This window comes from Ranitomeya imitator, chromosome 3 (genome assembly GCF_032444005.1).
Source record: "Ranitomeya imitator isolate aRanImi1 chromosome 3, aRanImi1.pri, whole genome shotgun sequence".
Classification (NCBI taxonomy): domain Eukaryota; kingdom Metazoa; phylum Chordata; class Amphibia; order Anura; family Dendrobatidae; genus Ranitomeya; species Ranitomeya imitator.
Window position 1 is genome coordinate 825,609,683 of NC_091284.1, and position 14,091 is coordinate 825,623,773.

The following is a 14,091-nucleotide window of genomic DNA, read 5'->3' on the forward strand; positions in this document are numbered from 1 at the left end:
CTGACACAGAGCCAGCAAATTTTTTTCTGCCTGATCCACAGAATTAGGCTCATCGTACAGCAATCCGAGCGCCAGGAAAAACGCATCGATATTACTTAATGCAGGATCGCCTGGCGCAAGAGAAAATGCCCAGTCCTGAGGGTCGCCACGCAAAAAAGAAATAATGATCAAAACCTGTTGAACTGGGTCACCAGAGGAGCGAGGTTTCAAGGCCAGAAATAGTGTACAATTATTTTTGAAACTCAGAAACTTAGTTCTATCACCAAAAAACAAATCAGGAATAGGAATTCTTGGTTCTAACATAGATTTCTGATCAATAGTGTCTTGAATCTTTTGTACTCTTGCCGAGAGCTGATCCACACATGAAGACAGACTTCTAATGTCCATCGCTACACCTGTGTCCTGAACCACCCAAATGTCTAGGGGGAAAAAAAGGCAAAACACAGTGCAGAGAAAAAAAAATGGTCTCAGAACTTCTTTTTTCCCTCTATTGAGAATCATTAGTACTTTGGCTTCCTGTACTGTTGTGATTAGGCAATTCAGTACCACAGTGAACATAGAGGTCAGAGCACATACAGTGATCTGACAATAATCCAAAAACATAGAACGAGCTCTGAGACGTGGGAACTCTGTTGACCGCAATCCCTAATCCTATCCAACAACACTAGAGGCAGCCGTGGATTGCGCCTAACGCTACCTATGCAACTCGGCACAGCCTGAGAAACTAGCTAGCCTGAAGATAGAAAATAAGCCTACCTTGCCTCAGAGAAATACCCCAAAGGAAAAGGCAGCCCCCCACATATAATGACTGTGAGTAAGATGAAAAGACAAACGTAGAGATGAAATAGATATAGCAAAGTGAGGCCCGACTTTCTGAACAGAGCGAGGATAGGAAAGGTAACTTTGCGGTCAACACAAAACCCTAAAAACCACGCAAAGGGGGCAAAAAGACCCTCCGTACCGAACTAACGGCACGGAGGTACACCCTCTGCGTCCCAGAGCTTCCAGCAAACAAATAGATAAGCTGGACAGAAGAAAAGCAAACAAAATAGCAAAAGAAAACTTAGCTATGCAGAGCAGCAGGCCACAGGAACGATCCAGGAGGAAAACAAGTCCAACACTGGAACATTGACAGGAAGCCAGGATCAAAGCACTAGGTGGAGTTAAGTAGAGCAGCACCTAACGACCTCACCACATCACCTGAGGGAGGAAACTCAGAAGCCGCAGTACCACTTCCCTCCACCAACGGAAGCTTACAGAGAGAATCAGAGGAAGTACCACTTGTGACCACAGGAGGGAGCTCTGCCACAGAATTCACAACAGTAGTAGTTATATTCTTGTACATAGGGGCAGCATTATAGTAGTTATATTCTTGTACATAGGAGCAGTATTATAGTAGTTATATTCTTGTACATAGGAGCAGTATTATAGCAGTTATATTATTGTACATAGGGGAGCAGTATTATAGTAGTTATATTCTTGTACATAGGAGCAGTATTATAGTAGTTATATTCTTGTATATAGTTGCAGTATTGTAGTAGTTATATTCTTGTACATAGTGGTAGTATTATAGTAGTTATATTCTTGTACATAGTGGGCAGTATTATAGTAGTTATATTCTTGTACATAGGGGCAGTATTATAGTAATTACATTCCGGTACATAGAGGGCAGTATTATAGCAGTTATATTATTGTACATAGGAGCAGTATTATAGTAGTTATATTTTTGTACGTAGAGGCAGTATTATAGTAGTTATGTTCTTGTAAATAGGAGCAGTATTATAGTAGTTATATTCTTGTACATAGGGGCAGTATTATAGCAGTTATATTATTGTACATAAGAGCAGTATTATAGTAGTTATATTCTTGTACATAGGGGCAGTATTATAGTAGTTATATTCTTGTACATAGGGGGCAGTATTATAGTAGTTATATTCTTGTATATAGGAGCAGTATTATAGTAGTTATATTCTTGTACATAGGGGCAGTATTATAGTAGTTATATTCTTGTACATAGGGGCAGTATTATAGTAGTTATACTCTTGTATACAGGAGCAGTATTATAGTAGTTATATTCTTGTACATAGGGGCAGTATTATAGCAGTTATATTATTGTACATAAGAGCAGTTATAGTAGTTATATTCTTGTACATCGGGGCAGTATTATAGTAGTTATATTGTTGTATATAGGGGCAGTATTATAGTAGTTATATTCTTGTACATAGGAGCAGTTATAGTAGTTATATTCTTGTACACAGGGGCAGTATTATAGTAGTTATATTCTTGTATACAGGAGCAGTATTATAGTAGTTATATTCTTGTACATAGGAGCAATATTATAGTAGTTATATTCCTGTATATAGTTGCAGTATTGTAGTAGTTATATTCTTGTACATAGTGGTAGTATTATAGTAGTTATATTCTTGTACATAGTGGGCAGTATTATAGTAGTTATATTCTTGTACATAGGGGCAGTATTATAGTAGTTATATTCTTGTATATATGGGCAGTATTATAGTAGTTATATTCTTGTACATAGGGGGCAGTATTATAGTAGTTATATTCTTGTATATAGGAGCAGTATTATAGTAGTTATATTCTTGTACATAGGGGCAGTATTATAGTAGTTATATTCTTGTACATAGGAGCAGTATTATAGTAGTTATATTCTTGTACATATGGGCAGTATTATAGTAGTTATATTCTTGTACATAGGGGCAGTATTATAGTAGTTATATTCTTGTATACAGGAGCAGTATTATAGTAGTTATATTCTTGTACATAGGGGCAGTATTATAGCAGTTATATTCTTGTACATAGGAGCAGTATTATAGTAGTTATATTCTTGTACATGGGGGCAGTATTATAGTAGTTATATTGTTGTATATAGGGGCAGTATTATAGTAGTTATATTCTTGTACATAGGAGCAGTTATAGTAGTTATATTCTTGTACATAGGAGCAGTATTATAGTAGTTATATTCTTGTATACAGGAGCAGTATTATAGTAGTTATATTCTTGTACATAGGAGCAATATTATAGTAGTTATATTCCTGTATATAGTTGCAGTATTGTAGTAGTTATATTCTTGTACATAGTGGTAGTATTATAGTAGTTATATTCTTGTACATAGTGGGCAGTATGATAGTAGTTATATTATTATACATAGGAGCAGTATTATAGTGATTATATTCTTGTACATTGGAGGAGGTATTATAGTAGTTATATTCCTGTATATAGTGGTAGTATTATAGTAGTTATATTCTTGTACCTAGAAGGCATTATTAAAGTAGTTATATTCTTTTACATAGGGGACAGTATTATAGTAGTTATATTCTTGTACATAGGAGCAGTATTATAATAGTTATATTGTTGTACATAGGGGCAGTATTATAGTGGTTAGATTCTTGTACCTAGAGGGCAGTATTATAGTAGTTATATTCTTTTACATAGGGGACAGTATTATAGTAGTTATATTCCTGTACATAGGAGCAGTATTATAGTAATTATATTCTTGTACATAGGAGCAGTATTATAGTAATTATATTCTTGTACATAGGAGCAGTATTATAGTAATTATATTCTTGTACATAGGGGCAGTATTATAGTAGTTATATTCTTGTACATAGGAGCAGTATTATAGTAGTTATATTCTTGTACATAAGGCAGTATTATAGTAGTTATATTCTTGTATATAGAAGCAGTATTATAGTAGTTATATTTTTGCACATAGGGGCAGTATTATAGTAGTTATATTCCTGTACATAGGAGCAGTATTATAGTAGTTATATTCTTGTGCATAGGGGGCAGTATTATAGTAGTTATATTCTTGTACCTAAAGGGCAGTATTATAGTAGTTATATATTCTTTTACATAGGGGACAGTATTATAGTATTTTAGCAGTTAAATTATTGTACATAGGGGCAGTATTATAATAGTTATATTCTAGTACATAGGGGCAGTATTATAGTAGTTATATTCTTGTGGATATGGGGCAGTATTATAGTAGTTATATTCTTGTACATAGGGGCAGTATTATAGTAGTTATATTCTTGTACATAGGGGCAGTATTATAGTAGATATATTCTTGTACCTAGGGGGCAGTATTATAGTAGTTATATTCTCGTATATAGGAGCAGTATTATAGTAGAAAAGAAAAAGCAACGAAGATCAGCTCACCTCCTCTCAGGCCCAGCGCACGGATCATGCAGTGCAGCAAGTAGTTTGAAGAAAAAGCAGAAGTCCAGCGCGGGTGATGTCCATAAAAAATACCTTTTATTCCATATTCGTTAAAAGCACATAGCACATAGTAGTTATATTCATGTACCTAGGGGGCAGTATTATAGTAGATATATTCTTGTACCTAGGGGGCAGTATTATAGTAGATATATTCTTGTACATAGGAGCAGTATTATAGTAGATATATTCTTGTATATAGGAGCAGTATTATAGTAGTTATATTCTTGTATATAGGAGCAGTATTATAGTAGTTATATTCATGTACCTAGGGGGCAGTATTATAGTAGATGTATTCTTGTACCTAGGGGGCAGTATTATAGTAGATATATTCTTGTACATAGGAGCAGTATTATAGTAGATATATTCTTGTACATAGGAGCAGTATTATAGTAGATATATTCTTGTACATAGGAGCAGTATTATAGTAGTTATATTCTTGTATATAGGAGCAGTATTATTGTAGTTATATTCATGTACCTAGGGGGCCGCATTAGAGGTTCATGTCTAGAAACAAACTCAGACATTTCAGTATAGAAAGCTAATTTTCCATTCAGATACTAGGAGTGAAGGTCTTGTTCTCTGTAGCTGACATCCTGTAAGAATTAGGGAAGATACAAGAGGTGATACGTTTTAGGGTTCAGCATATTTTATAAGAGGAGGATAATACACATGTCGCCATTAGCAGCCGGTCTGTGTGTGAACAGTGCATGGAGTGTGGTGGAAACTGCTAGAAGGGAAGAGGACTAATGTAGAAGGGGTGAGCGCCATGTTTTCTGTTTGATGAATGGCGAATGGTTTGATACAGGGGTATTTACCTTGGCGAATCTCGGACAGTTTGGGGGCTGAGTATTAACCACCTCCATGTGTTGTCAATGGTCCATAATGAATGTAGAATATCTGGCACAGGGGCGTTGCCATAAGAGGCTTTCATAAAGACAGAAACACATAATCAATCGATGGTAAAGAGATGGCAGAATTTCCAGAGTTAATATCTAATATCACTAGACACCTTGAAAGGTTTGGGGTACATAGTAATACTGGTGGTGACATAAAGCAAGCTATTCTGTATCCATAAGGGATTACTCTCTGGTCATTGAGGGTTTGACCACCGGTACCCCTAGAGATCCCAAGCCTAGGGCTCTGGAACCGCAAGGGCGGAGGGGAGATGTGCATGGTGAACCTCCTCTCCATTCATTGTCTATACTCGGCTGGTTCCAGCACTTCAATTCACAATGAAAGTAGGGGAGGTGGAGAATGCTCATCTCCCTCCATTCGAAACATGGCTGCCGAGCTTCGCTTTCATGATTCCTAAGCTGTGTTCTTAGGATTTATTGGGGTCATAGTGGTCAGACCTCCACTGATCAGCATCTTATCCTCTGTTCAATGGACAGCAGGAAACTTGTTTACAGTATTTGGGAATAACCCTTATTGGGGGTTACAATTATATCCTGTCTAATGCAAGCGGACAGGTAACTTATGATCTCCGATTATCATGAGAGGTGGAGGAGTAAACCTGTCCATCTCTGGTGACTTCTGGAAAGCTTCTGTTACACACCTGTTCCAGATCCGGGCTATGCTCCCTTCACTCTGGTCCTCTGAGCTCTGCTGTGCTCCACATCGGGCTTTGCACATTGCCTGATGTGATCCCATGTGATCATCTGCCTGGGTCTGTATAAGGGCTATCAAGACACACACTTGTGTATTGGTATTAAATCTTAGTTTGTTGGTGCGCCGCAACATATTTATGGTCTCTCGGCCACTTGCAGCTTCCATTACCTCATTAGGACTTTTTGTTTGTCTCTGCTACATGTGTCTCCTATCTAATTGCAGCATCCAGTAACTCTGCTTCCTGTTTGCAATCTCCCAGACGTCTCAGGCCTGTCTGCAGCTTCCAGTAACAATCTCCCAGACATCTCCAGTTTTACTGCAGCTTCCAGTGACTCTGCTACCTGTCGGCAGGCTCCCGGACATCTAAGGTCTGCCTGTGGGTTCCAGTACCTCTGCTTGCTATCTGCGGTCTCCTACATGTTTCCTGTCTAATTACGGCTTCCAGTAATTCTGTTACCTGTCTGCAGCTTCCAGTAACTTTGCTACCGGTGCACGGATTCCAGTATGTCTCCTGTATGTCTGTGGCTTCCAGTAGTTCTATTACCTGTTTGCGATCTCCCAGACATCTCCAGTGTGGCTACAGCTTCCAGTGACTCTGCTACCTGTCTGCAGGCTCCCGAACACCTAAGGTCTGCCTGGGGGTTCTTCTAGTACCTCTGCTTCCTGTCTGCGGTTTCCTGCATGTCTCTTGTCTAATTGCGGCTTCCAGTAATTCTGCTACCTGTCTGCGATCTACCAGATGTCTCTTGTCTGCCTGCAATTTCCAATAACTTTGCTACCTGTGCACAGTCTCCATGATGTCTTCTGTCTGCCTGTGGCTTCTAGTAATTCTACTACCTGTCTGTGGTCTCCGAGACATCTTCGCTCTGCATGCGGCATCCTGTAACTGTGCTACCTATCTGTGGTCTCGTGGATGTCTCCAGTCTGCCTTTGGATTCCAGTCCCTCTGCTATCTACTTGCGGTTTCCAGTACCTCTGCTGTCTGTCTGCGGTCTCCAGGTCATCCCCTGTCTGCCTGCAACTTCCAGTACCTCTGCTACCTGTTTCCTTCATTCAACACCCTCCTGCCTCACCGACGCCAGTGGCCCATGTGACCACCCAGACCTTGGGCTTGGAGGGTCCACCTCACCTAGTGAGCCCATAAGAGCTTCTTTGTCACCTTCCAGCATCCTGTGGCTCTTTCTCTGCCTTCAAGATTTCTGTAAAAATTCCCTAATCCACTCACCGACAAAAAAAACCCAAACATCTATTATATAATGGTATTAACTATTTAGTATAAAACGGGGAGAGGAGGGAGATGCAGCTGCAGTATCTGTTCCTCTGTTTGAGACTCATTCTCCTGTTATAAACTGTCAGCCTCAACCTGAGTGTGAAATTTATGCTGCAAGAGGGAAATGGGAGCAAAGGCCACAACACCGGATCTGGGAGAAAAAAATATTAAAGCAACTGGATACAGCTCTGCATCTATAGTAGAGGGCACCAATATATATGATGACTTTTTACTGGGGGTAAGTATCATAAAGGCATATGTGAATATAAAAATAGGGTGGGGGAAATTACCTGGGACCCCCATGATTAGCAAGAAAGGACCATGTCCCATCTGACAGAAACAAAATACAATGGCGTCCCGCTCGTCCCTGAGAATATTGGACAAAATTAGGAAAATTGTGGATTTGTGGCAGTCGAGGGGCCGTATGGAGGGGCTTTGTGGTCCATTCATAGTATATCTTAGCAGATGCATTAACAAGGACTATCCCTTTAGTACAGCACCAGCATAGGGGAAATGGTGCCATGTGCCATCTATACATACAAGGCATGACTATATACCGCGGGGGGAAGTGATACCGTGCATCTCAGCAATGATGATGCCACACAATGGAGGAGATGAGGAAGCGGCACACGTGGCCCCTGCGGCACACCCAATCTCATACCTACAGGGGCTGGTAAATAGTCCGAACCTGACAATGGAAGGGGTTATAGTGCTATAAAATGTATATGAAACGGCAAACTCATAGGCCTGCACAGACCACTGCCTGCATAGAAAACTCAGTGTTTAAGATGTAGATTCAGTAACTGTAAATGATGGCAGCAGTGAACTATTACAGGGGGAACCTATTAAGTGTTTCATGCGCCAAATTTATTCTGAAGCCCTACTTTATAAACTTGGCAAATTCCTGGTCGTCCAAAAAGTCGTCCTCATTAGCATTGCTAACAATAGGAAACTTAAATAAAGTCATTATTAATGATCCCCTCTGCGAACTACAGGAATAGTCATCATTAAAGTGTGTTGTATTACCAAGAGGCGATAGAAAGATAGATAGATATATAGATAGATAATAGATAGATAGATAATAGATAGATAATAGATAGATAGATAGATAGATAATAGATAGATAATAGATAGATAGATAATAGATATATAATAGATAGATAGATAGATAGATAATAGATAGATAATAGATAGATAGATAGATTGATTAATAGATAGATAATAGACAGATAGATGATAGATAGATAGATAGATAGATAGATAGATAGATAATAGATAGATGATAGATAGATATATAATAGATAGATAATAGATAGATAATAGATAGATAGATAATAGATAGATAATAGATAGATAGATAGATTGATTAATAGATAGATAGATAGATAGATATGGATCGCCCCCAGACACAGGGCCACAGGTTACTCGGTACCGGTCCTCTCTGTCTCAGTTCTGGGGATGTCACGGTGGCTGGACCCGGTCCGTGACCCTGCTAAGGGGCGTCCGATAAAAGGGATGATGAAAGTCAGCTAAGGCTTCGTGACACCACCTGTGGTATTCGGCCAGGGAGACCGACGCTGCCTGGGGTCCACTGGGGTGATGGAATGGCAGCCAGATGGTATACCTTCCCACAGGTGAAGTATGTCCCCAGAGCTTCCCAGTAGTGTAGGTGGTGATGGTGTGAGGTGCAGTCAATAACGAGGACACAGGGTTGCAGTCTCTTTACCTCTTTACTGAAGGCTTCAGGATCCTCAATCCAGAGCACGGTTAACAGGGCTATCAGAGACAGGCCGGCCTGATGGGCACTTCCAGAGTTCCCTTTGCAGGTGGAAATCGTTGCCTACCACTAGCGCCTGTGTGTTGTAGTGCTACCCTGCCGAGCATTCGGGATAGTCCTCACAACTTCTGTTCTCGTTCTTTCTAGTTCTTTCTCGTTCTTTCTGTTCTCCGTCCCCCAGGTTTGTTATGGCTAGGACGCACCCGTTTGACGGGAAGGCTCGGAGCTCTTCCGGGACCCTAGAGATGCCCCTCTCCACGGTTGTCCCCTATGTCTGCTTAGGTGATGTAAGGTAGACAGCCAACCTATAATTAACTGTCCTGCGGTATTTGAAGCAAGGCATAGAGTCAGTTACTTCCTCGGTGTTCCGGTCACCGGCTACGCGCCTCAGTAGGATGTTGCCGTTCTTGGGGCAAGACTCCTACTGGCTCTACTTTGTGCTTTGATCTCGTTTCTCACTGTCCACAATATCCTTCGCTTCGTGTCCTTTCTTCAGATGCCGCCGCAAGGTAGTGCAGGCGCGGCTCTGTAACGATCTGTCCTTGTCGCTAGGTGCCTGCCAGGTTCCCACGCCTGACAGGGACCCCCCTGAATCTTCCCCGCAACACCCCCTGCCACGGGATGTTGCCTGGGCAAAACCCAGTCAGCTTCTGACTAACTTCCTATCCAACCCCTAGTTTTACCAGTGTGAGGAGGGGCCTAGTAAATAGAACCTTTTGCTCCCCCTAGTGGCCGGAGTGTGAAGTGTAATGTGTGCTGGTGATACCTGGTCAGATGAACTCCTTTAGTGCCATCAGACGCACCATCACTCCCCTTAGCGGCAGAGTGACATTACTGCAACGACCAGGTCTCTGGGGCGCTGCAGATAGATAGATAGATGATAGATAATAGATAGATGATAGATAGTTAGATAATAGATAGATAATAGATATTAGATAGATAATAGATGGATAATAGATGGATAATAGATAGATAATAGATATTAGATAGATAATAGATATTAGATAGATAATAGATGGATAATAGATAGATAATAGATATTAGATAGATAATAGATAGATAATAGATATTAGATAGATAATAGATGGATAATAGATGGATAATAGATAATTGATAGATAATAGATAGATGATAGATAGATAGATATAAAGACTTTTTGTGCAATTTCATTTAGAAAACGGAGAGTCTGAGGTTGCCACATTTCTCTTGAATATCCTTATAAAGGGGAAGTTTTAGCCGTCATTAAGGGGCCGGCGTCCTCACTTCTCACATTCTGGGTCGCGCTGAGTCCCGGGGGGTGAAGTTTTGCTGCTGGAGCTGCAGAATTCTCAGGTATCTCGTTTATTGCTGTTACTGTTTGCAGACCCCTAATGTCGTGGACCTAGATAATGATTTGTAGATGTTTTATATCCTCTTACTTCCAGTTTAGGGCTTGGCTATGAGGGTGTAGCGGTAGCAGTTGTGCACCGGTTCTGGAGCCTGAGTTGGTCCAATCCCGCCAGCACTATACATGGCACGTGGCCGCGGACGCCTTCTGCAGTTGCTTCAGACTACACCTCTGCTCCAGCTTGATAATTCTTAGTGACTTCTAATACCCTCTCGGTTTGGAGGCCGTCTGCCACCCTGGACCTCTACTTTAACCTCCTTTAAGAGAATGTCCCGTGCAAAAAATAATTGTACTCAAATGTGCTTTAATTAGTAAACGTAGCAATCTTAATACTTGCTGTGTATAAGGTGCCCCGATCGGCAGCTTTACATTCTGTTACCGGGTCCGGACTCATGGCAGTACCAAAGCCAGCCCCCTTGTCTGTCTATGTATTTGTGGTGACACAGAAGGGGGCTGGCTTAGATATTGAAATTACCTAGTCAATCGGTCTTCTAAACGCACAGATGACAGGCACATAACTGATGAAGACAGGCCAAAACCGGGGAATGATGGGTGACTTTAGAATATAATGAATATTATTAAAGTTATGAAAAATGTTGCAGTAAGTTTAGAATGTATCATTATATCAATATAGAGATCAAAATGTATTACAGCAGACTCATTTTTGAGCCTCATCAAAATGTATGACAGCAGACAAATTGTCGAGCCTTCAGTTACTCTGTTGTCTCCTTGCTAGCAAACAATAAACTTATACTTTGGATTCAGATGTCTTCGTATCTCGCTTGGTAAGAGGTGAAATTCTCCTGACAATAGGTTTTTTTTTTTTGCACCAGACAATCCCTTTAAAGAGGACTTGTGAGCATCCATTGATGGGCTATTATGGGGGGTGCTACAATTGTGGCACAGATGGAATAATTGGGCACTATGGGGACTGCTGTAAAGCTGGCCCTATGGACATTAATGTGCTGCTTGTGCTATTGTAGACCTGACACTATAATAGGGATTACTATAGGGATGAACTTTATGGCTAATTTATTGTATTAAATATCATTTTATAGGTTGGGGGTCTCACAATTGGTGGCCCCTAAAAGGAGAAGTATGGAAGAGAAGTACTGCTTACTTACTAACTATACTAACTGCCCGATTACATAATTCTCAATAACTGAAGATTAATTTCTCTATTTGCAATTTGAGAATTTTTCCTCCTCTGTGCAAATCTTTTAAATATGTGAATCATTCACAATTGCACTTGCGCCACCTGGTGGTGAATAGAGAAATTACAAGTAATAGATTTTGGTAAGAACAAGTAGTCATGCTCTAGGGAAGGTAGTAAAGGCAATGGCCTCGGGGACATCCGCCGATGAGTTACCGCCAACTCCTCCAAAATACTTACATTTCAAGCTACAAAATAAAGGCTTAATCTACCCAAGGCTGATAAAGGCAGTTGATGGCTGAACATCACAGCCATCTTCTGTCGGGAAAGATGCAGGCTCGTAAGGCAGAGGCAGGGAGATGACATATGACAGCCATAGTACCTCCTATATTATTAAGGTATTAATATAAAAAGTCCAGCCTCCCACGAAAAAGTGTCTTTCTTGCACATTGACCTCTGGACTTGTTAAATTGGTCATCAATTACTTTTATTTAGATTTTATGAGGTTTATCGAACATCTGGTCGATCCCTTTAAGTCTCATTTTCTCTTTGCTTCCAGATTCTGAAGTAAGCATGTGATCACCTCCACCACGAGCGACATGGACAACATTACGTCAGTCCCCATCGGGAAGAATTCATGCACTTTCCACGAAGAGTTTAAGCAAATCCTCCTGCCTGTAGTCTACTCTGTTGTCCTTGTTTTCGGTTTCCCACTCAACTTTATTGTGATCCTTCAAGTGTGTTTTTCAAGAAAGGCCCTCACCCGAACTGCCATCTACACCTTGAACCTAGCGGTGGCTGACTTCCTCTATGTGTGCTCCCTCCCTCTTCTCATATATAATTATGTCCATCATGACTACTGGCCGTTTGGAGACTTCACATGCCGGTTTGTCCGGTTCCAATTCTACACCAACCTCCACGGAAGTATCATGTTCCTCACCTGCATGAGCTTTCAGAGGTACATGGGCATCTGCCACCCCTTATCTGTATGGCACAAAAAGAGGGGCAAAAAGTTCACGTGGGTGGTCTGTGGGATTGTCTGGTTTATTGTCATTGTCCAATGTATACCCACCTTCATATTCGCATCTACAGGAACCCAGAGGAATCGGACAGTCTGCTATGACTTGAGCCCTCCAGCTTTATCCTCTCGGTATTTTCCATATGGCATAACGTTGACAGTTACTGGCTTCTTGATCCCATTCATTGCCATTTTAGGTTGTTATTGTGCCATGACCAAAATTCTCTGCCTGAAGGATAACCTTTCCGATGTGGTGGTCCGACGAAGGAAGGATAAAGCCATTCGCATGATCATCATTGTGGTCATCGTTTTTGCCATAAGCTTCTTTCCTTTCCACCTCACGAAAACTATCTATTTGGTTGTACGTTCCAAGTCCGGGGTCCCATGTTTGGAGCTGCAGACCTTTGCCATTGTTTATAAATGCACAAGGCCCTTCGCTAGCATGAATAGTGTCCTTGACCCCATCTTGTTCTATTTTACCCAGCAGAAATTTAGACAAAGTACTAAATTATTAGTTAAGAGGGTCACCACTAAATGGAGGTCTGAAGCAACCAACACTCAAAAATGACAAATGGAATAAATACAACTTATGTAGTCTGTTCCTTTAGAAGAAGTGCAAACATCTCTATCGGGAAGTATATTTGCCAAAATATATATTTTTAGCTTATTAGATATAATTTCCAACTTTCCATGGGCAGATATCAGTTGTGACATGACCATAAGTACATGAGAAAAGAGGATGAAATTAAAAGATGGAGCTGGACAAATGTTTTCTTGACTGGATAAATACGTCACATAACAACCACTAACAGCAACACTATAGAAATCATACTGCAACAGTGAAAACTGGGAACACAAATCTAACAGTTAGTCTTCCATTATCAAAAAAAGAATGAATACAAGCAAATAGAAAAAGGGACTGCAATGGGGTCAAAACTCACCTCTGACTAGTGAAAAGAGTCTATCACCACTATTGTTGTTTTGTAAGGTTCTTTATATGTATCACAGGTTGGCAACCTCTACCACCATGTTGTCTTTGTGCAGCCAGAACTGGAGACAATCAAACAGCATTACATGTAGCTATGAAAAAGAAAACAATAATTATATAAATTCAAAAGTCCCTTAGAAAGACAAAAAGTAATGACTTGTGTGCTCTTTCCGTGTCACAGTATCACAAATCGTCAAATTGGCAACATCTTGGATCTGCAGTTTCTTTTTGAAGGATGTAGTATATATTGTATATAGTAAAAAATGTAAATATAATCTAAAAATGTGAACTGAACGACAATAAACATAAATATGCAGTATTATATTAAAGATAGCAGCATACATTGTAATGTGAATTGTAGCATTGAATAAAATCAATAAAACATGATTAGTGTTTGTTCTATAGGGCACTGCCTGGTGGAGATCAGTAGTTGCACGAGATCTTTGAAAAAAACATTTGTCACATTGATAAATACACATACACTACAGTTATATTCTGTCTTATTACTCGAAGAAGATTTCCTTCTGTTTTTGTGAAGATTTCCCACATATTTCCTGAGGTCATGCGATTCTTAGTTTAAAAAATTGCAAATTGAGCGAATTAGCAAGTTTTAGTGAATTCCTATGTATTTTACGCAAATTTGTTTAGCAT

At 40.2% G+C, this 14,091-nt stretch overlaps 1 protein-coding gene across 4 annotated transcripts in view; it reads left to right on the forward strand.

Moving 5' to 3' along the window:
* Positions 1–13,827, forward strand: part of P2RY6 (pyrimidinergic receptor P2Y6) — a 171,595-nt gene extending 157,768 nt beyond the window's left edge. For 3 of the 4 annotated variants that reach the window (XM_069759423.1, XM_069759420.1, XM_069759421.1), the window contains exon 2: positions 11,994–13,827. In XM_069759423.1, coding sequence (XP_069615524.1) covers positions 12,034–13,020 — 987 coding nt within the window. In that variant the 5' untranslated portion in view covers positions 11,994–12,033 and the 3' untranslated portion in view covers positions 13,021–13,827. Of the gene's footprint in view, positions 1–10,175; positions 10,227–11,993 lie in introns of those variants that run through there. The other variant, XM_069759422.1, reaches the window with a different exon arrangement.
* Positions 13,828–14,091: the final 264 nt, after the last annotated feature.